Source organism: Entelurus aequoreus, linkage group LG08 (assembly GCF_033978785.1).
Source record: "Entelurus aequoreus isolate RoL-2023_Sb linkage group LG08, RoL_Eaeq_v1.1, whole genome shotgun sequence".
Taxonomy (NCBI): Eukaryota; Metazoa; Chordata; class Actinopteri; order Syngnathiformes; family Syngnathidae; genus Entelurus; species Entelurus aequoreus.
Window position 1 is genome coordinate 78,942,086 of NC_084738.1, and position 23,759 is coordinate 78,965,844.

At 42.5% G+C, this 23,759-nt stretch overlaps 1 protein-coding gene across 1 annotated transcript in view; it reads right to left on the bottom strand.

The window, feature by feature from the left end:
* The window catches only part of LOC133656315 (huntingtin-interacting protein 1-related protein-like), an 86,027-nt gene that overhangs the window by 60,700 nt on the left and 1,568 nt on the right, over nt 1-23,759 (bottom strand). Inside the window, exons 3-5 of the mRNA XM_062057341.1 lie at nt 1,275-1,338; nt 1,058-1,200; nt 919-975 (exon numbers count right to left, since the gene is read on the bottom strand). Of these exons, the coding sequence (XP_061913325.1) occupies nt 919-975; nt 1,058-1,200; nt 1,275-1,338 (264 nt within the window). The remainder of the gene's footprint in view (nt 1-918; nt 976-1,057; nt 1,201-1,274; nt 1,339-23,759) is intronic.

Consider the following 23,759-nt stretch of genomic DNA (forward strand, 5'->3'; position numbering starts at 1 on the left):
AAATTAAAAAGATTTTCTTGAATAAAAAAAGAAAGTAAAACAATATAAAAACAGTTACATAGAAACTAGTAATTTAATGAAAATTAGTCAAATTAAGTGGTAAAGGTTAGTACTTTTAGTGGAGCAGCAGCACGCACAATCATGTGTGCTTACGGACTGTATCCCTTGCAGACTGTATTGATATATATTGATATATAATGTAGGAAGCAGAATATTAATAACAGAAAGAAACAACCCTTTTGTGTGAATGAGTGTGAATGGGGGAGGGAGGTTTTTTGGCTTGGTGCACTAATTGTAAGTGTATCTTGTGTTTTTTATGTTCATTTAATAAAAACAAAAAAAACAAAAAAAAAACAAAAAAACGATACCGATAATTTCCGATATTACATTTTAAAGCATTTATTGTTATTATCGGACATCTCTAATTCAGTGTAAAAAAACAAGTACTGTAAAAAACATTTTAAGGTTCATGAGCTTCATGAATTACTGCGAGAACTACGTGTCAGCAAAAAAAATAAAAAAAATAAATGTAAAAATGACCACTCCACTTCAACTTAAAGACAGCATAAGTCCATTCCAGGTGGTTATTAATAATTAGGTTATTTTTTTCCTACCTACCATTGTTCTCTGGCTACAAAATAATACAAAAATAAAAAGTATGTCTGCTTCCTGTTGATATGTCGGTATCGGCCACTACTCATTATTTGGCATCAATTATTGTTACGTGCGTCTGGCTTGTGCGTATCGCGAGCTTAGCCGCTGTGTGGCGACTAGCTTCATGTTGACCTTTTTTGAAAAATGACTTTCGTAAAAAATACATTCCCACTTGTTGGTGTTTGTCTGCGCAACTTCCTGTCCTCGTAACCAGCTCGGAAGAGTCCTTTTTTTTTGACAAGGTGGCGGCGGAAGAGTACTCACCCACAGTGCCCCCATGTCCTTCACGTTGCGGCAGTACCTGTGCGAGTCTCGGACGCACTGCGGCGGAACACACACAAAGGACGGCAAAGCTCAGCAAGGGGCGAGGGAATGGGGGAGGCGTGGCGTGGCGGACGCTTACATTGCGATGGCCGTCTCGGAGCACTTTGTGCAGCACGTAGCAGAACTTCCAGCTGACGATGGCGTTGCTGGACAGCGGCAGGTTGAGGGTGTACGACCAGAAGGTGGCGGCACCGCCCTCCTTGTGCGTCCCCAGGAGGATGTCGTGGCGTGTCAAGGAAGGAGGAGGAGAGCGCCTAACAAACCTGCCACACCGCCCACGCGGGAGCAAAGGATACTGCGCACGTACTTGGACTTGGGCGGCGCTTCGTTGGCGGTGAGAGACTTGCTGATGTTGTGCAGCTGACAAGAAGCGACAGTGTGAGGGCCGACACTTTAGTGTGTGTCGTCAGTGTGAGGACCGACACTTTAGTGTGTGTCGTCACTTTAGTGTGTGTCGTCAGTGTGAGGGCCGACACTTTAGTGTGTGTCGTCACTTTAGTGTGTGTCGTCAGTGTGAGGGCCGACACTTTAGTGTGTGTCGTCAGTGTGAGGGCCGACACTTTAGTGTGTGTCGTCACTTTAGTGTGTGTCGTCAGTGTGAGGACCGACACTTTAGTGTGTGTCGTCAGTGTGAGGACCGACACTTTAGTGTGTGTCGTCAGTGTGAGGACCGACACTTTAGTGTGTGTCGTCAGTGTGAGGACCGACACTTTAGTGTGTGTCGTCACTTTAGTGTGTGTCGTCAGTGTGAGGACCGACACTTTAGTGTGTGTCGTCACTTTAGTGTGTGTCGTCAGTGTGAGGACCGACACTTTAGTGTGTGTCGTCACTTTAGTGTGTGTCGTCAGTGTGAGGACCGACACTTTAGTGTGTGTCGTCACTTTAGTGTGTGTCGTCAGTGTGAGGACCGACACTTTAGTGTGTGTCGTCACTTTAGTGTGTGTCGTCAGTGTGAGGACCGACACTTTAGTGTGTGTCGTCAGTGTGAGGGCCGACACTTTAGTGTGTGTCGTCAGTGTGAGGACCGACACTTTAGTGTGTGTCGTCACTTTAGTGTGTGTCGTCAGTGTGAGGACCGACACTTTAGTGTGTGTCGTCACTTTAGTGTGTGTCGTCAGTGTGAGGACCGACACTTTAGTGTGTGTCGTCACTTTAGTGTGTGTCGTCAGTGTGAGGACCGACACTTTAGTGTGTGTCGTCACTTTAGTGTGTGTCGTCAGTGTGAGGACCGACACTTTAGTGTGTGTCGTCACTTTAGTGTGTGTCGTCAGTGTGAGGACCGACACTTTAGTGTGTGTCGTCACTTTAGTGTGTGTCGTCAGTGTGAGGACCGACACTTTAGTGTGTGTCGTCAGTGTGAGGGCCGACACTTTAGTGTGTGTCGTCACTTTAGTGTGTGTCGTCAGTGTGAGGACCGACACTTTAGTGTGTGTCGTCACTTTAGTGTGTGTCGTCAGTGTGAGGACCGACACTTTAGTGTGTGTCGTCAGTGTGAGGACCGACACTTTAGTGTGTGTCGTCACTTTAGTGTGTGTCGTCAGTGTGAGGACAGACACTTTAGTGTGTGTCGTCAGTGTGAGGGCCGACACTTTAGTGTGTGTCGTCACTTTAGTGTGTGTCGTCAGTGTGAGGGCCGACACTTTAGTGTGTGTCGTCAGTGTGAGGACCGACACTTTAGTGTGTGTCGTCACTTTAGTGTGTGTCGTCAGTGTGAGGACCGACACTTTAGTGTGTGTCGTCAGTGTGAGGGCCGACACTTTAGTGTGTGTCGTCACTTTAGTGTGTGTCGTCAGTGTGAGGACCGACACTTTAGTGTGTGTCGTCACTTTAGTGTGTGTCGTCAGTGTGAGGACCGACACTTTAGTGTGTGTCGTCAGTGTGAGGACCGACACTTTAGTGTGTGTCGTCACTTTAGTGTGTGTCGTCAGTGTGAGGACAGACACTTTAGTGTGTGTCGTCAGTGTGAGGGCCGACACTTTAGTGTGTGTCGTCACTTTAGTGTGTGTCGTCAGTGTGAGGGCCGACACTTTAGTGTGTGTCGTCAGTGTGAGGACCGACACTTTAGTGTGTGTCGTCACTTTAGTGTGTGTCGTCAGTGTGAGGACCGACACTTTAGTGTGTGTCGTCAGTGTGAGGGCCGACACTTTAGTGTGTGTCGTCACTTTAGTGTGTGTCGTCAGTGTGAGGACCGACACTTTAGTGTGTGTCGTCACTTTAGTGTGTGTCGTCAGTGTGAGGACCGACACTTTAGTGTGTGTCGTCAGTGTGAGGACCGACACTTTAGTGTGTGTCGTCACTTTAGTGTGTGTCGTCAGTGTGAGGACCGACACTTTAGTGTGTGTCGTCACTTTAGTGTGTGTCGTCAGTGTGAGGACCGACACTTTAGTGTGTGTCGTCAGTGTGAGGACCGACACTTTAGTGTGTGTCGTCAGTGTGAGGGCCGACACTTTAGTGTGTGTCGTCACTTTAGTGTGTGTCGTCAGTGTGAGGACCGACACTTTAGTGTGTGTCGTCAGTGTGAGGACCGACACTTTAGTGTGTGTCGTCAGTGTGAGGACCGACACTTTAGTGTGTGTCGTCAGTGTGAGGACCGACACTTTAGTGTGTGTCGTCACTTTAGTGTGTGTCGTCAGTGTGAGGACCGACACTTTAGTGTGTGTCGTCACTTTAGTGTGTGTCGTCAGTGTGAGGACCGACACTTTAGTGTGTGTCGTCACTTTAGTGTGTGTCGTCAGTGTGAGGACCGACACTTTAGTGTGTGTCGTCACTTTAGTGTGTGTCGTCAGTGTGAGGACCGACACTTTAGTGTGTGTCGTCACTTTAGTGTGTGTCGTCAGTGTGAGGACCGACACTTTAGTGTGTGTCGTCAGTGTGAGGGCCGACACTTTAGTGTGTGTCGTCAGTGTGAGGACCGACACTTTAGTGTGTGTCGTCACTTTAGTGTGTGTCGTCAGTGTGAGGACCGACACTTTAGTGTGTGTCGTCAGTGTGAGGACCGACACTTTAGTGTGTGTCGTCAGTGTGAGGACCGACACTTTAGTGTGTGTCGTCAGTGTGAGGGCCGACACTTTAGTGTGTGTCGTCACTTTAGTGTGTGTCGTCAGTGTGAGGACCGACACTTTAGTGTGTGTCGTCAGTGTGAGGACCGACACTTTAGTGTGTGTCGTCAGTGTGAGGACCGACACTTTAGTGTGTGTCGTCAGTGTGAGGACCGACACTTTAGTGTGTGTCGTCACTTTAGTGTGTGTCGTCAGTGTGAGGACCGACACTTTAGTGTGTGTCGTCACTTTAGTGTGTGTCGTCAGTGTGAGGACCGACACTTTAGTGTGTGTCGTCACTTTAGTGTGTGTCGTCAGTGTGAGGACCGACACTTTAGTGTGTGTCGTCACTTTAGTGTGTGTCGTCAGTGTGAGGACCGACACTTTAGTGTGTGTCGTCACTTTAGTGTGTGTCGTCAGTGTGAGGACCGACACTTTAGTGTGTGTCGTCAGTGTGAGGGCCGACACTTTAGTGTGTGTCGTCAGTGTGAGGACCGACACTTTAGTGTGTGTCGTCACTTTAGTGTGTGTCGTCAGTGTGAGGACCGACACTTTAGTGTGTGTCGTCACTTTAGTGTGTGTCGTCAGTGTGAGGACCGACACTTTAGTGTGTGTCGTCACTTTAGTGTGTGTCGTCAGTGTGAGGACCGACACTTTAGTGTGTGTCGTCACTTTAGTGTGTGTCGTCAGTGTGAGGACCGACACTTTAGTGTGTGTCGTCACTTTAGTGTGTGTCGTCAGTGTGAGGACCGACACTTTAGTGTGTGTCGTCACTTTAGTGTGTGTCGTCAGTGTGAGGACCGACACTTTAGTGTGTGTCGTCAGTGTGAGGGCCGACACTTTAGTGTGTGTCGTCACTTTAGTGTGTGTCGTCAGTGTGAGGACCGACACTTTAGTGTGTGTCGTCACTTTAGTGTGTGTCGTCAGTGTGAGGACCGACACTTTAGTGTGTGTCGTCAGTGTGAGGACCGACACTTTAGTGTGTGTCGTCACTTTAGTGTGTGTCGTCAGTGTGAGGACAGACACTTTAGTGTGTGTCGTCAGTGTGAGGGCCGACACTTTAGTGTGTGTCGTCACTTTAGTGTGTGTCGTCAGTGTGAGGGCCGACACTTTAGTGTGTGTCGTCAGTGTGAGGACCGACACTTTAGTGTGTGTCGTCACTTTAGTGTGTGTCGTCAGTGTGAGGACCGACACTTTAGTGTGTGTCGTCAGTGTGAGGGCCGACACTTTAGTGTGTGTCGTCACTTTAGTGTGTGTCGTCAGTGTGAGGACCGACACTTTAGTGTGTGTCGTCACTTTAGTGTGTGTCGTCAGTGTGAGGACCGACACTTTAGTGTGTGTCGTCAGTGTGAGGACCGACACTTTAGTGTGTGTCGTCACTTTAGTGTGTGTCGTCAGTGTGAGGACAGACACTTTAGTGTGTGTCGTCAGTGTGAGGGCCGACACTTTAGTGTGTGTCGTCACTTTAGTGTGTGTCGTCAGTGTGAGGGCCGACACTTTAGTGTGTGTCGTCAGTGTGAGGACCGACACTTTAGTGTGTGTCGTCACTTTAGTGTGTGTCGTCAGTGTGAGGACCGACACTTTAGTGTGTGTCGTCAGTGTGAGGGCCGACACTTTAGTGTGTGTCGTCACTTTAGTGTGTGTCGTCAGTGTGAGGACCGACACTTTAGTGTGTGTCGTCACTTTAGTGTGTGTCGTCAGTGTGAGGACCGACACTTTAGTGTGTGTCGTCAGTGTGAGGACCGACACTTTAGTGTGTGTCGTCACTTTAGTGTGTGTCGTCAGTGTGAGGACCGACACTTTAGTGTGTGTCGTCACTTTAGTGTGTGTCGTCAGTGTGAGGACCGACACTTTAGTGTGTGTCGTCAGTGTGAGGACCGACACTTTAGTGTGTGTCGTCAGTGTGAGGGCCGACACTTTAGTGTGTGTCGTCACTTTAGTGTGTGTCGTCAGTGTGAGGACCGACACTTTAGTGTGTGTCGTCAGTGTGAGGACCGACACTTTAGTGTGTGTCGTCAGTGTGAGGACCGACACTTTAGTGTGTGTCGTCAGTGTGAGGACCGACACTTTAGTGTGTGTCGTCACTTTAGTGTGTGTCGTCAGTGTGAGGACCGACACTTTAGTGTGTGTCGTCACTTTAGTGTGTGTCGTCAGTGTGAGGACCGACACTTTAGTGTGTGTCGTCACTTTAGTGTGTGTCGTCAGTGTGAGGACCGACACTTTAGTGTGTGTCGTCACTTTAGTGTGTGTCGTCAGTGTGAGGACCGACACTTTAGTGTGTGTCGTCACTTTAGTGTGTGTCGTCAGTGTGAGGACCGACACTTTAGTGTGTGTCGTCAGTGTGAGGGCCGACACTTTAGTGTGTGTCGTCAGTGTGAGGACCGACACTTTAGTGTGTGTCGTCACTTTAGTGTGTGTCGTCAGTGTGAGGACCGACACTTTAGTGTGTGTCGTCACTTTAGTGTGTGTCGTCAGTGTGAGGACCGACACTTTAGTGTGTGTCGTCACTTTAGTGTGTGTCGTCAGTGTGAGGACCGACACTTTAGTGTGTGTCGTCACTTTAGTGTGTGTCGTCAGTGTGAGGACCGACACTTTAGTGTGTGTCGTCACTTTAGTGTGTGTCGTCAGTGTGAGGACCGACACTTTAGTGTGTGTCGTCACTTTAGTGTGTGTCGTCAGTGTGAGGACCGACACTTTAGTGTGTGTCGTCAGTGTGAGGGCCGACACTTTAGTGTGTGTCGTCACTTTAGTGTGTGTCGTCAGTGTGAGGACCGACACTTTAGTGTGTGTCGTCACTTTAGTGTGTGTCGTCAGTGTGAGGACCGACACTTTAGTGTGTGTCGTCAGTGTGAGGACCGACACTTTAGTGTGTGTCGTCACTTTAGTGTGTGTCGTCAGTGTGAGGACAGACACTTTAGTGTGTGTCGTCAGTGTGAGGGCCGACACTTTAGTGTGTGTCGTCACTTTAGTGTGTGTCGTCAGTGTGAGGGCCGACACTTTAGTGTGTGTCGTCAGTGTGAGGACCGACACTTTAGTGTGTGTCGTCACTTTAGTGTGTGTCGTCAGTGTGAGGACCGACACTTTAGTGTGTGTCGTCAGTGTGAGGGCCGACACTTTAGTGTGTGTCGTCACTTTAGTGTGTGTCGTCAGTGTGAGGACCGACACTTTAGTGTGTGTCGTCACTTTAGTGTGTGTCGTCAGTGTGAGGACCGACACTTTAGTGTGTGTCGTCAGTGTGAGGACCGACACTTTAGTGTGTGTCGTCACTTTAGTGTGTGTCGTCAGTGTGAGGACAGACACTTTAGTGTGTGTCGTCAGTGTGAGGGCCGACACTTTAGTGTGTGTCGTCACTTTAGTGTGTGTCGTCAGTGTGAGGGCCGACACTTTAGTGTGTGTCGTCAGTGTGAGGACCGACACTTTAGTGTGTGTCGTCACTTTAGTGTGTGTCGTCAGTGTGAGGACCGACACTTTAGTGTGTGTCGTCAGTGTGAGGGCCGACACTTTAGTGTGTGTCGTCACTTTAGTGTGTGTCGTCAGTGTGAGGACCGACACTTTAGTGTGTGTCGTCACTTTAGTGTGTGTCGTCAGTGTGAGGACCGACACTTTAGTGTGTGTCGTCAGTGTGAGGACCGACACTTTAGTGTGTGTCGTCACTTTAGTGTGTGTCGTCAGTGTGAGGACCGACACTTTAGTGTGTGTCGTCACTTTAGTGTGTGTCGTCAGTGTGAGGACCGACACTTTAGTGTGTGTCGTCAGTGTGAGGACCGACACTTTAGTGTGTGTCGTCACTTTAGTGTGTGTCGTCAGTGTGAGGACCGACACTTTAGTGTGTGTCGTCACTTTAGTGTGTGTCGTCAGTGTGAGGACCGACACTTTAGTGTGTGTCGTCAGTGTGAGGGCCGACACTTTAGTGTGTGTCGTCAGTGTGAGGGCCGACACTTTAGTGTGTGTCGTCAGTGTGAGGGCCGACACTTTAGTGTGTGTCGTCAGTGTGAGGGCCGACACTTTAGTGTGTGTCGTCAGTGTGAGGACCGACACTTTAGTGTGTGTCGTCAGTGTGAGGACCGACACTTTAGTGTGTGTCGTCAGTGTGAGGACCGACTCTAGCACTTTAGTGTGTGTCGTCACTTTAGTGTGTGTCGTCAGTGTGAGGACCGACACTTTAGTGTGTGTCGTCAGTGTGAGGACCGACACTTTAGTGTGTGTCGTCAGTGTGAGGACCGACACTTTAGTGTGTGTCGTCACTTTAGTGTGTGTCGTCAGTGTGAGGACCGACACTTTAGTGTGTGTCGTCAGTGTGAGGACCGACACTTTAGTGTGTGTCGTCAGTGTGAGGACCGACACTTTAGTGTGTGTCGTCAGTGTGAGGACTGACACTTTAGTGTGTGTCGTCAGTGTGAGGGCCGACACTTTAGTGTGAGTCGTCAGTGTGAGGGCCGACACTTTAGTGTGTGTCGTCAGTGTGAGGACCGACACTTTAGTGTGTGTCGTCAGTGTGAGGACCGACACTTTAGTGTGTGTCGTCAGTGTGAGGGCCGACACTTTAGTGTGTGTCGTCAGTGTGAGGGCCGACACTTTAGTGTGTGTCGTCAGTGTGAGGACCGACACTTTAGTGTGTGTCGTCAGTGTGAGGACCGACACTTTAGGGTGTGTCGTCAGTGTGAGGACCGACACTTTAGGGTGTGTCGTCAGTGTGAGGGCCGACACTTTAGTGTGTGTCGTCACTGTGAGGACCGACACTTTAGTGTGTGTCGTCAGTGTGAGGGCCGACACTTTAGTGTGTGTCGTCAGTGTGAGGGCCGACACTTTAGTGTGTGTCGTCAGTGTGAGGACCGACACTTTAGTGTGTGTCGTCAGAGTGAGGGCCGACACTTTAGTGTGTGTCGTCAGTATGAGGGCCGACACTTTAGTGTGTGTCGTCACTTTAGTGTGTGTCGTCAGTGTGAGGACCGACACTTTAGTGTGTGTCGTCACTTTAGTGTGTGTCGTCAGTGTGAGGGCCGACACTTTAGTGTGTGTCGTCAGTGTGAGGACCGACTCTAGCACTTTAGTGTGTGTCGTCAGTGTGAGGACCGACACTTTAGTGTGTGTCGTCAGTGTGAGGGCCGACACTTTAGTGTGTGTCGTCAGTGTGAGGGCCGACACTTTAGTGTGTGTCGTCAGTGTGAGGACCGACACTTTAGTGTGTGTCGTCAGTGTGAGGGCCGACACTTTAGTGTGTGTCGTCAGTGTGAGGGCCGACACTTTAGTGTGTGTCGTCACTTTAGTGTGTGTCGTCAGTGTGAGGACCGACACTTTAGTGTATGTCGTCAGTGTGAGGGCCGACACTTTAGTGTGTGTCGTCAGTGTGAGGGCCGACACTTTAGTGTGTGTCGTCAGTGTGAGGACCGACACTTTAGTGTGTGTCGTCAGTGTGAGGGCCGACACTTTAGTGTGTGTCGTCAGTGTGAGGACCGACACTTTAGTGTGTGTCGTCAGTGTGAGGACCGACACTTTAGTGTGTGTCGTCAGTGTGAGGACCGACACTTTAGTGTGTGTCGTCAGTGTGAGGACCGACACTTTAGTGTGTGTCGTCACTTTAGTGTGTGTCGTCAGTGTGAGGACCGACACTTTAGTGTGTGTCGTCAATGTGAGGACCGACACTTTAGTGTGTGTCGTCAGTGTGAGGACCGACACTTTAGTGTGTGTCGTCACTTTAGTGTGTGTCGTCAGTGTGAGGACCGACACTTTAGTGTGTGTCGTCAGTGTGAGGACCGACTATTTAGTGTGTGTCGTCAGTGTGAGGACTGACACTTTAGTGTGTGTCGTCAGTGTGAGGGCCGACACTTTAGTGTGAGTCGTCAGTGTGAGGGCCGACACTTTAGTGTGTGTCGTCAGTGTGAGGACCGACACTTTAGTGTGTGTCGTCAGTGTGAGGACCGACTATTTAGTGTGTGTCGTCAGTGTGAGGACTGACACTTTAGTGTGTGTCGTCAGTGTGAGGGCCGACACTTTAGTGTGAGTCGTCAGTGTGAGGGCCGACACTTTAGTGTGTGTCGTCAGTGTGAGGACCGACACTTTAGTGTGTGTCGTCAGTGTGAGGACCGACACTTTAGTGTGTGTCGTCAGTGTGAGGGCCGACACTTTAGTGTGTGTCGTCAGTGTGAGGGCCGACACTTTAGTGTGTGTCGTCAGTGTGAGGACCGACACTTTAGTGTGTGTCGTCAGTGTGAGGACCGACACTTTAGGGTGTGTCGTCAGTGTGAGGACCGACACTTTAGGGTGTGTCGTCAGTGTGAGGGCCGACACTTTAGTGTGTGTCGTCAGTGTGAGGACCGACACTTTAGTGTGTGTCGTCAGTGTGAGGGCCGACACTTTAGTGTGTGTCGTCAGTGTGAGGGCCGACACTTTAGTGTGTGTCGTCAGTGTGAGGACCGACACTTTAGTGTGTGTCGTCAGAGTGAGGGCCGACACTTTAGTGTGTGTCGTCAGTATGAGGGCCGACACTTTAGTGTGTGTCGTCACTTTAGTGTGTGTCGTCAGTGTGAGGACCGACACTTTAGTGTGTGTCGTCACTTTAGTGTGTGTCGTCAGTGTGAGGGCCGACACTTTAGTGTGTGTCGTCAGTGTGAGGACCGACTCTAGCACTTTAGTGTGTGTCGTCAGTGTGAGGACCGACACTTTAGTGTGTGTCGTCAGTGTGAGGGCCGACACTTTAGTGTGTGTCGTCAGTGTGAGGGCCGACACTTTAGTGTGTGTCGTCAGTGTGAGGGCCGACACTTTAGTGTGTGTCGTCAGTGTGAGGACCGACACTTTAGTGTGTGTCGTCAGTGTGAGGGCCGACACTTTAGTGTGTGTCGTCAGTGTGAGGGCCGACACTTTAGTGTGTGTCGTCAGTGTGAGGACCGACACTTTAGTGTGTGTCGTCAGTGTGAGGGCCGACACTTTAGTGTGTGTCGTCACTTTAGTGTGTGTCGTCAGTGTGAGGACCGACACTTTAGTGTGTGTCGTCACTTTAGTGTGTGTCGTCAGTGTGAGGACCGACACTTTAGTGTATGTCGTCAGTGTGAGGGCCGACACTTTAGTGTGTGTCGTCAGTGTGAGGACCGACACTTTAGTGTATGTCGTCAGTGTGAGGACCGACACTTTAGTGTGTGTCGTCAGTGTGAGGGCCGACACTTTAGTGTGTGTCGTCAGTGTGAGGGCCGACACTTTAGTGTGTGTCGTCAGTGTGAGGACCGACACTTTAGTGTGTGTCGTCAGTGTGAGGGCCGACACTTTAGTGTGTGTCGTCAGTGTGAGGACCGACTCTAGCACTTTAGTGTGTGTCGTCAGTGTGAGGACCGACACTTTAGTGTGTGTCGTCAGTGTGAGGGCCGACACTTTAGTGTGTGTCGTCAGTGTGAGGGCCGACACTTTAGTGTGTGTCGTCAGTGTGAGGACCGACACTTTAGTGTGTGTCGTCAGTGTGAGGGCCGACACTTTAGTGTGTGTCGTCAGTGTGAGGGCCGACACTTTAGTGTGTGTCGTCACTTTAGTGTGTGTCGTCAGTGTGAGGACCGACACTTTAGTGTATGTCGTCAGTGTGAGGGCCGACACTTTAGTGTGTGTCGTCAGTGTGAGGGCCGACACTTTAGTGTGTGTCGTCAGTGTGAGGACCGACACTTTAGTGTGTGTCGTCAGTGTGAGGGCCGACACTTTAGTGTGTGTCGTCAGTGTGAGGACCGACACTTTAGTGTGTGTCGTCAGTGTGAGGACCGACACTTTAGTGTGTGTCGTCAGTGTGAGGACCGACACTTTAGTGTGTGTCGTCAGTGTGAGGACCGACACTTTAGTGTGTGTCGTCACTTTAGTGTGTGTCGTCAGTGTGAGGACCGACACTTTAGTGTGTGTCGTCAGTGTGAGGACCGACACTTTAGTGTGTGTCGTCAGTGTGAGGACCGACACTTTAGTGTGTGTCGTCACTTTAGTGTGTGTCGTCAGTGTGAGGACCGACACTTTAGTGTGTGTCGTCAGTGTGAGGACCGACACTTTAGTGTGTGTCGTCAGTGTGAGGACCGACTATTTAGTGTGTGTCGTCAGTGTGAGGACTGACACTTTAGTGTGTGTCGTCAGTGTGAGGGCCGACACTTTAGTGTGAGTCGTCAGTGTGAGGGCCGACACTTTAGTGTGTGTCGTCAGTGTGAGGACCGACACTTTAGTGTGTGTCGTCAGTGTGAGGACCGACACTTTAGTGTGTGTCGTCAGTGTGAGGGCCGACACTTTAGTGTGTGTCGTCAGTGTGAGGGCCGACACTTTAGTGTGTGTCGTCAGTGTGAGGACCGACACTTTAGTGTGTGTCGTCAGTGTGAGGACCGACACTTTAGGGTGTGTCGTCAGTGTGAGGACCGACACTTTAGGGTGTGTCGTCAGTGTGAGGGCCGACACTTTAGTGTGTGTCGTCAGTGTGAGGACCGACACTTTAGTGTGTGTCGTCAGTGTGAGGGCCGACACTTTAGTGTGTGTCGTCAGTGTGAGGACCGACACTTTAGTGTGTGTCGTCAGAGTGAGGGCCGACACTTTAGTGTGTGTCGTCAGTATGAGGGCCGACACTTTAGTGTGTGTCGTCACTTTAGTGTGTGTCGTCAGTGTGAGGACCGACACTTTAGTGTGTGTCGTCACTTTAGTGTGTGTCGTCAGTGTGAGGGCCGACACTTTAGTGTGTGTCGTCAGTGTGAGGACCGACTCTAGCACTTTAGTGTGTGTCGTCAGTGTGAGGACCGACACTTTAGTGTGTGTCGTCAGTGTGAGGGCCGACACTTTAGTGTGTGTCGTCAGTGTGAGGGCCGACACTTTAGTGTGTGTCGTCAGTGTGAGGGCCGACACTTTAGTGTGTGTCGTCAGTGTGAGGACCGACACTTTAGTGTGTGTCGTCAGTGTGAGGGCCGACACTTTAGTGTGTGTCGTCAGTGTGAGGGCCGACACTTTAGTGTGTGTCGTCAGTGTGAGGACCGACACTTTAGTGTGTGTCGTCAGTGTGAGGGCCGACACTTTAGTGTGTGTCGTCACTTTAGTGTGTGTCGTCAGTGTGAGGACCGACACTTTAGTGTGTGTCGTCACTTTAGTGTGTGTCGTCAGTGTGAGGACCGACACTTTAGTGTATGTCGTCAGTGAGAGGGCCGACACTTTAGTGTGTGTCGTCAGTGTGAGGACCGACACTTTAGTGTATGTCGTCAGTGTGAGGACCGACACTTTAGTGTGTGTCGTCAGTGTGAGGGCCGACACTTTAGTGTGTGTCGTCAGTGTGAGGGCCGACACTTTAGTGTGTGTCGTCAGTGTGAGGACCGACACTTTAGTGTGTGTCGTCAGTGTGAGGGCCGACACTTTAGTGTGTGTCGTCAGTGTGAGGACCGACACTTTAGTGTGTGTCGTCAGTGTGAGGACCGACACTTTAGTGTGTGTCGTCAGTGTGAGGGCCGACACTTTAGTGTGTGTCGTCAGTGTGAGGACCGACACTTTAGTGTGTGTCGTCAGTGTGAGGGCCGACACTTTAGTGTGTGTCGTCAGAGTGAGGGCCGACACTTTAGTGTGTGTCGTCAGTATGAGGGCCGACACTTTAGTGTGTGTCGTCACTTTAGTGTGTGTCGTCAGTGTGAGGACCGACACTTTAGTGTGTGTCGTCACTTTAGTGTGTGTCGTCAGTGTGAGGGCCGACACTTTAGTGTGTGTCGTCAGTGTGAGGACCGACTCTAGCACTTTAGTGTGTGTCGTCAGTGTGAGGACCGACACTTTAGTGTGTGTCGTCAGTGTGAGGGCCGACACTTTAGTGTGTGTCGTCAGTGTGAGGGCCGACACTTTAGTGTGTGTCGTCAGTGTGAGGACCGACACTTTAGTGTGTGTCGTCAGTGTGAGGGCCGACACTTTAGTGTGTGTCGTCACTTTAGTGTGTGTCGTCAGTGTGAGGACCGACACTTTAGTGTGTGTCGTCACTTTAGTGTGTGTCGTCAGTGTGAGGACCGACACTTTAGTGTATGTCGTCAGTGTGAGGGCCGACACTTTAGTGTGTGTCGTCAGTGTGAGGACCGACACTTTAGTGTATGTCGTCAGTGTGAGGACCGACACTTTAGTGTGTGTCGTCAGTGTGAGGGCCGACACTTTAGTGTGTGTCGTCAGTGTGAGGGCCGACACTTTAGTGTGTGTCGTCAGTGTGAGGACCGACACTTTAGTGTGTGTCGTCAGTGTGAGGGCCGACACTTTAGTGTGTGTCGTCAGTGTGAGGACCGACACTTTAGTGTGTGTCGTCAGTGTGAGGGTCGACACTTTAGTGTGTGTCGTCAGTGTGAGGACCGACACTTTAGTGCAGACCTGGGCATTCTGCGGCCCGCGGGCCGCATCCGGCCCTTTGTGCGTCCCTGTCCGGCCCACGTGAGGCCAATTATAAATTACAAAATAAATTTAAAAAAGTATCTATGTCGAGTGTGCAATACAACGGTGCTGCTTTTGTTTTGAAAATCGTTATTTGTATTACTTCCGTGTGGACGTATGCGTGATTGTGAGTGAATGTGAACAACTGCAATTACAAAATAAAGTTGAAAAAACATCTATGTCGTGCGCGCAATACAACTGTGCTGCTTTTATTTTGAAAAGTATTATTTATGGGCGTGTGTCCGTGTGTAACCTGCGAGTGAAGGTGCACATGCAGCGACAAGTGATGCACGGTTTACACCAGAGACGCTAAAAAGAGAAAAGTTGATGAGGAATGCCGTGTTTTCAACAACACATGAACTGCAAAGCAACGTCCCCTCTAAGGTGCGTGCCTGCGCAATTGTGCACTGCTCAAGCGTCCGCTGCGCGCAGCAAGTATATGCCGCGCACCAAATCAAATCCCATCTGAATTCTAAACAAAATAAACATATTTATTCTATGGAATTTTGCAATGCAACTTTGAGTGACAGTGACAACAAGCGGCCCTAAGTGTGTTCGTCAACACCGTTCAATTGAACACCGTTCAATTATTGTAACGTCTATCGAGATGCTTCGAGGACAGGAATTATATCGATCACTTTATTGAACAAAACTGTTTATATTCGGACATAACCACACCAAAAACATGAGTAAAACAATTATATCTCGAAAAACTAGTCATTTTCTGCCGTACAAACCAGGCCAAAACCAACTTGTCATCTGTCACCAACACGCATAGCACTAAACCACTGGTGCGTTTAAGGCCACACAAAAAGTCGGACAACTCAAACACCACACAAAGTTACACTATGACTCGTCAGTCATACGTGTGCTTATTTTACTGTCATTTATTATTAATGTTAATTTATATATATTAGTCATGGAATGCTGTTACACACACTATGTTGAAGTATTACTATTATTATTATTATTATTATTATTTATCTTACGGTATATATCAAAAATAATATTGAGCAAAATTTAATTGAAATATTGTCGATGTGGCCCTCCAGCAGTGCTCGGGTAGCTCATGCGGCCCCCGGTAAAAATTAATTGCCCACCCCTGCTTTAGTGTGTGTCGTCAGTGTGAGGACCGACACTTTAGTGTGTGTCGTCAGTGTGAGGACCGACACTTTAGTGTGTGTCGTCAGTGTGAGGGCCGACACTTTAGTGTGTGTCGTCAGTGTGAGGACCGACACTTTAGTGTGTGTCGTCACTTTAGTGTGTGTCGTCAGTGTGAGGACCGACACTTTAGTGTGTGTCGTCAGTGTGAGGGCCGACACTTTAGTGTGTGTCGTCAGTGTGAGGGCCGACACTTTAGTGTGTGTCGTCAGTGTGAGGGCCGACACTTTAGTGTGTGTCGTCAGTGTGAGGACCGACACTTTAGTGTGTGTCGTCAGTGTGAGGACCGACACTTTAGTGTGTGTCGTCAGTGTGAGGGCCGACACTTTAGTGTGTGTCGTCAGTGTGAGGACCGACTGTAGCACTTTAGTGTTAGTTGTCAGTGTGAGGACCACCTGTAGCACTTTAGTGTGTGTCCTCACTTATTTCACTCATGTACACAACAAAACCACACAACATGGACCAAGACAAGGTTTTCCAAGCTGAGGGGCAAAACACAAAATATGTCTCAGCTCCATTTTTGATGGTCAACCACTAAATAGGCTGTTTTATTCAACATGGAAGATTTAATTCATGTTTTGGTGCTTTTTGTTTGTTTTTACTTGTAGTCTGTGTCACTAATGTGACAATATTGGATTATTTTAGTGAATGTGACTAAAATAAAGCTGTTTCATCAATTTATTTACAGTATAAAATATCAATAATGACGCAATATTTGATGTATTTTGTTCATGTGACTAAAAAAGTTTATTTAGAGTATATAATGTCAATAATGAGGCAATATTTGATGTATTTTAGTGAATGTGACTAAAAAAGCGCTGTTTCATCACTTTGTTCACAGTATATAATACCAATAATGAGGCAAACATTTATGTGTTTTAGTGAATGTCTCTGAAATAGTACTGTTGCATCCCTTTGTTTAAAGTATATAATATCAATAATGAGGCAATATTTGATGTATTTTGTTCATGTGACTAAAAAAGTGCTGTTTCATCAATTTATTTACAGTATATAATATCAATAATGAGGCAATATTTGATGTATTTTGTTCATGTGGCTAAAAAAGTGCCGTTTCAACTATTTATTTACAGTATATAATATAAATGTTGAGGCAATATTTTACGTATTTTTGTTAATGTGACTAAAATAGTGCTGTTTCATCAATTTATTTACAGTATATAATATCAATAATGTGGCAATATTTGATGTATTCTAGTGAATGGGACTAAAAACGTGCTGTTTCATCAATTTATTTACAGTATATAATATCAATAATGAAGCAATAGTTGATTTTTTGTATAGTGAAATTGACCAAAAGAAGTGATATGTAATATATTTATTGACACTATATGTCAATAATGTGACAATGTATAATGTATTCTAGTGAGTGGGACAAAAGAAAAAACAATGTATGTCAATGATGCAGCAATGTTTGATGTATTTTAGTGAATTTGATCACATAAAGCAGTGCTCTGTCAATAAATATACAATATATGTCAATAACGTGGCAATATTTGATGTAGCTTAATGAATTTCACCATAAAAAGCATTGTATTGTCAATATAGTCACACTATATGTCAATAATTCAGGAATATTTGACATATTTTAGTGAATGGGACTAAAAAAGTGTAGTGTCATTTATTTTCTACAGTATGTGTCAATATTGTGTCAATAAATGATGTATTTTAGTGAATTAAACCATAAAACTGTGGTTTTGTTCAATTATTAACAGTATATGTCAATAATTCAAGAATATTTAATGTATTTTAGTGAATGGGACTAAAAAAAGTGCTGTCTCATTTATTTATTTACACTATATGTCAAAAAAGTGGCAATAAATTATGTATTTTAGTAAATTAAACCACAAAAAACTGTGGTTTTGTTCAATTATTAACAGTATATGTCAATGATGTAGCAATATTTGATGTATTTTAGTGAGTGGGACTAAAAAAGTGCTGTTTCATTTATTTATTAACAGTATTTAATATCAATAATGAGGCAATATTTGATGTCTTTTAGTGCATTAAACCATAAAAACTCTGGTTTTGTTCAATTATTAACACTATATGTCAATGATGTAACAATATTTGATGTATTTTAGTGAATTTGATCACATAAAGCAGTGCTCTGTCAATAAATATACAATATATGTCAATAACGTGGCAATATTTGATGTAGCTTAATGAATTTCACCATAAAAAGCATTGCATTGTCAATATAGTCACACTATATGTCAATAATTCAGGAATATTTGACATATTTTAGTGAATGGGACTAAAAAAGTGTAGTGTCATTTATTTTCTACAGTATGTGTCAATATTGTGTCAATAAATGATGTATTTTAGTGAATTAAACCATAAAACTGTGGTTTTGTTCAATTATTAACAGTATATGTCAATAATTCAAGAATATTTAATGTATTTTAGTGAATGGGACTAAAAAAAGTGCTGTCTCATTTATTTATTTACACTATATGTCAAAAAAGTGGCAATGAATTATGTATTTTAGTGAATTAAACCACAAAAAACTGCGGTTTTGTTCAATTATTAACAGTATATGTCAATGATGTAGCAATATTTGATGTATTTTAGTGAGTGGGACTAAAAAAGTGCTGTTTCATTTATTTATTAACAGTATTTAATATCAATAATGAGGCAATATTTGATGTCTTTTAGTGCATTAAACCATAAAAACTCTGGTTTTGTTCAATTATTAACACTGTATGTCAATGATGTAACAATGTTTGATGTATTTTAGTGAATTTGATCACATAAAGCAGTGCTCTGTCAATAAATATACAATATATGTCAAAAACGTGGCAATATTTGATGTAGCTTAATGAATTTCACCATAAAAAGCATTGTATTGTCAATATAGTCACACTATATGTCAATAATTCAGGAATATTTGACATATTTTAGTGAATGGGACTAAAAAAGTGTAGTGTCATTTATTTTCTACAGTATGTGTCAATATTGTGTCAATAAATGATGTATTTTAGTGAATTAAACCATAAAACTGTGGTTTTGTTCAATTATTAACAGTATATGTCAATAATTCAAGAATATTTCATGTATTTTAGTGAATGGGACTAAAAAAAGTGCTGTCTCATTTATTTATTTACACTATATGTCAAAAAAGTGGCAATAAATTATGTATTTTAGTGAATTAAACCACAAAAAACTGCGGTTTTGTTCAATTATTAACAGTATATGTCAATGATGTAGCAATATTTGATGTATTTTAGTGAGTGGGACTAAAAAAGTGCTGTTTCATTTATTTATTAACAGTATTTAATATCAATAATGAGGCAATATTTGATGTCTTTTAGTGCATTAAACCATAAAAACTCTGGTTTTGTTCAATTATTAACACTATATGTCAATGATGTAACAATATTTGATGTATTTTAGTGAATTTGATCACATAAAGCAGTGCTCTGTCAATAAATATACATTATATGTCAATAACGTGGCAATATTTGATGTAGCTTAATGAATTTCACCACAAAAATCATTGTATTGTCAATATAGTCACACTATATGTCAATAATTCAGGAATATTTGATGTATTTTTGTGAATGGGACTAAAAAGGTGTAGTGTCATTTATTTTCTACAGTATGTGTCAATATTGTGTCAATAAATGATGTATTTTAGTGAATCAAACCATTAACACTAGAAGTCCCAGCATTTTTCTGTCTACCTAGAAGACCCAGAGAGGGGTCATTTGGCCCGACGCTTTTCCCGAATACACTAATCACTCATTTTGTTATGGTAATGAGGCTGTTAGGGGCAGTTTGTCTAGGTAGACAGAAAAATTATACATGTGAGAAATGCCGAAAGGAGCAATGGCAGTGCCAGGATTGTGAGTGACTGCTCAAATGTATGTCAGTCACGTTTACATGGACATGGTTTTTCATTCTTTGTAAATATGCTTTTTTCTTTGTAAAATTTTTTTTTTAAACTATTTTTGGCACACAAAAATAACAATTGCTTCTGCAACAACCCTCCACACCAAAACTGGGAAAACAGTTGCTTTTTCATTCTTTGTAAATATGTTTTGTTTTGTATTTTTTTTAACAATAAATGTCAGAGTGTTGATCCCTTCATTCTGTTGATCCTTGCAAAAACACACACAACCTACCTCAGAACTAAAGCTTGAGCTGTAAGGTCCCCTCCCCCACACAGGCTCAAGTGGCCCCCTGCCGTGTGCCACTAACAGCCACATTTTCATAACAAAAGGAGTGTCCACAGGGGGGACTAGGGGTCAAATGACCCTCTTGTGTGTTTTCTAGGTAAAAATGTCAATTGACCCTTCTCTGGGACTTCGCGTGTTAAACTGTGGTTTTGTTCAATTAACAGTATATGTCAATAATTCAAGAATATTTTATGTATTTTAGTGAATGGGACTAAAAAAAGTGCTGTTATTTATTTACACTATATGTCAAAAAAGTGGCAATAAATTATGTATTTTAGTGAATTAAACCACAAAAAACTGCGGTTTTGTTCAATTATTAACAGTATATGTCAATGATGTAGCAATATTTGATGTATTTTAGTGAGTGGGACTAAAAAAGTGCTGTTTCATTTATTTATTAACAGTATTTAATATCATAAATGAGGCAATATTTGATGTCTTTTAATGCATTAAACCATAAAAACTCTGGTTTTGTTCAATTATTAACACTGTATGTCAATGATGTAACAATATTTGATGTATTTTAGTGAATTTGATCACATAAAGCAGTGCTCTGTCAATAAATATACATTATATGTCAATAACGTGGCAATATTTGATGTAGCTTAATGAATTTCACCACAAAAAGCATTGTATTGTCAATATAGTCACACTATATGTCAATAATTCAGGAATATTTGATGTATTTTTGTGAATGGGACTAAAAAGGTGTAGTGTCATTTATTTTCTACAGTATGTGTCAATATTGTGTCAATAAATGATGTATTTTAGTGAATCAAACCATTAAACTGTGGTTTTGTTCAATTAACAGTATATGTCAATAATTCAAGAATATTGTATGTATTTTAGTGAATGGGACTAAAAAAAAGTGCTGTTATTTATTTACACTATATGTCAAAAAAGTGGCAATAAATTATGTATTTTAGTGAATTAAACCACAAAAAACTGCGGTTTTGTTCAATTATTAACAGTATATGTCAATGATGTAGCAATATTTGATGTATTTTAGTGAGTGGGACTAAAAAAGTGCTGTTTCATTTATTTATTAACAGTATTTAATATCAATAATGAGGCAATATTTGATGTCTTTTAGTGCATTAAACCATAAAAACTCTGGTTTTGTTCAATTATTAACACTATATGTCAATTATGTAACAATATTTGATGTATTTTAGTGAATTTGATCACATAAAGCAGTGCTCTGTCAATAAATATACATTATATGTCAATAACGTGGCAATATTTGATGTAGCTTAATGAATTCCACCACAAAAATCATTGTATTGTCAATATAGTCACACTATATGTCAATAATTCAGGAATATTTGATGTATTTTTGTGAATGGGACTAAAAAGGTGTAGTGTCATTTATTTTCTACGGTATGTGTCAATATTGTGTCAATAAATGATGTATTTTAGTGAATCAAACCATTAAACTGTGGTTTTGTTCAATTAACAGTATATGTCAATAATTCAAGAATATTTTATGTATTTTAGTGAATGGGACTAAAAAAAGTGCTGTTATTTATTTACACTATATGTCAAAAAAGTGGCAATAAATTATGTATTTTAGTGAATTAAACCACAAAAAACTGCGGTTTTGTTCAATTATTAACAGTATATGTCAATGATGTAGCAATATTTGATGTATTTTAGTGAGTGGGACTAAAAAAGTGCTGTTTCATTTATTTATTAACAGTATTTAATATCAATAATGAGGCAATATTTGATGTCTTTTAGTGCATTAAACCATAAAAACTCTGGTTTTGTTCAATTATTAACACTATATGTCAATGATGTAACAATATTTGATGTATTTTAGTGAATTTGATCACATAAAGCAGTGCTCTGTCAATAAATATACATTATATGTCAATAACGTGGCAATATTTGATGTAGCTTAATGAATTTCACCATAAAAAGCATTGTATTGTCAATATAGTCACACTATATGTCAATAATTCAGGAATATTTGATGTATTTTTGTGAATGGGACTAAAAAGGTGTAGTGTCATTTTTTTTCTACAGTATGTGTCAATATTGTGTCAATAAATGATGTATTTTAGTGAATTAAACCATAAAACTGTGGTTTTGTTCAATTATTAACAGTATATGTCAATAATTCAAGAATATTTTATGTATTTTAGTGAATGGGACTAAAAAAAGTGCTGTCTCATTTATTTATTTACACTATATGTCAAAAAAGTGGCAATGAATTATGTATTTTAGTGAATTAAACCATAAAAAACTGTGGTTTTGTGCAATTATTAACAGTATATGTCAATGATGTAGCAATATTTGATGTATTTTAGTGAGTGGGACTAAAAAAGTGCTGTTTCATTTATTTATTAACAGTATTTAATATCAATAATGAGGCAATATTTGATGTCTTTTAGTGCATTAAACCATAAAAACTCTGGTTTTGTTCAATTATTAACACTATATGTCAATGATGTAACAATATTTGATGTATTTTAGTGAATTTGATCACATAAAGCAGTGCTCTGTCAATAAATATACAATATATGTCAATAACGTGGCAATATTTGATGTAGCTTAATGAATTTCACCATAAAAAGCATTGTATTGTCAATATAGTCACACTATATGTCAATAATTCAGGAATATTTGATGTATTTTTGTGAATGGGACTAAAAAGGTGTAGTGTCATTTATTTTCTACAGTATGTGTCAATATTGTGTCAATAAATGATGTATTTTAGTGAATCAAACCATTAAACTGTGGTTTTGTTCAATTAACAGTATATGTCAATAATTCAAGAATATTTTATGTATTTTAGTGAATGGGACTAAAAAAAGTGCTGTCTCATTTATTTATTTACACTATATGTCAAAAAAGTGGCAATAAATTATGTATTTTAGTGAATTAAACCACAAAAAACTGCGGTTTTGTTCAATTATTAACAGTATATGTCAATGACGTAGCAATATTTGATGTATTTTAGTGAGTGGGACTAAAAAAGTGCTGTTTCATTTATTTATTTACAGTATTTAATATCAATAATGAGGCAATATTTGATGTCTTTTAGTGCATTAAACCATAAAAACTCTGGTTTTGTTCAATTATTAACACTATATGTCAATGATGTAACAATATTTGATGTATTTTAGTGAATTTGATCACATAAAGCAGTGCTCTGTCAATAAATATACATTATATGTCAATAACGTGGCAATATTTGATGTAGCTTAATGAATTTCACCACAAAAAGCATTGTATTGTCAATATAGTCACACTACATGTCAATAATTCAGGAATATTTTATGTATTTTTGTGAATGGGACTAAAAAGGTGTAGTGTCATTTATTTTCTACAGTATGTGTCAATATTGTGTCAATAAATGATGTATTTTAGTGAATTAAACCATAAAACTGTGGTTTTGTTCAATTATTAACAGTATATGTCAATAATTCAAGAATATTTTATGTATTTTAGTGAATGGGACTAAAAAAAGTGCTGTCTCATTTATTTATTTACACTATATGTCAAAAAAGTGGCAATAAATTATGTATTTTAGTGAATTAAACCACAAAAAACTGCGATTTTGTTCAATTATTAACAGTATAGGTCAATGATGTAGCAATATTTGATGTATTTTAGTGAGTGGGACTAAAAAAGTGCTGTTTCATTTATTTATTAACAGTATTTAATATCAATAATGAGGCAATATTTGATGTCTTTTAGTGCATTAAACCATAAAAACTCTGGTTTTGTTCAATTATTAACACTATATGTCAATGATGTAACAATATTTGATGTATTTTAGTGAATTTGATCACATAAAGCAGTGCTCTGTCAATAAATATACATTATATGTCAATAACGTGGCAATATTTGATGTAGCTTAATGAATTTCACCACAAAAAGCATTGTATTGTCAATATAGTCACACTATATGTCAATAATTCAGGAATATTTGATGTATTTTTGTGAATGGGACTAAAAAGGTGTAGTGTCATTTATTTTCTACAGTATGTGT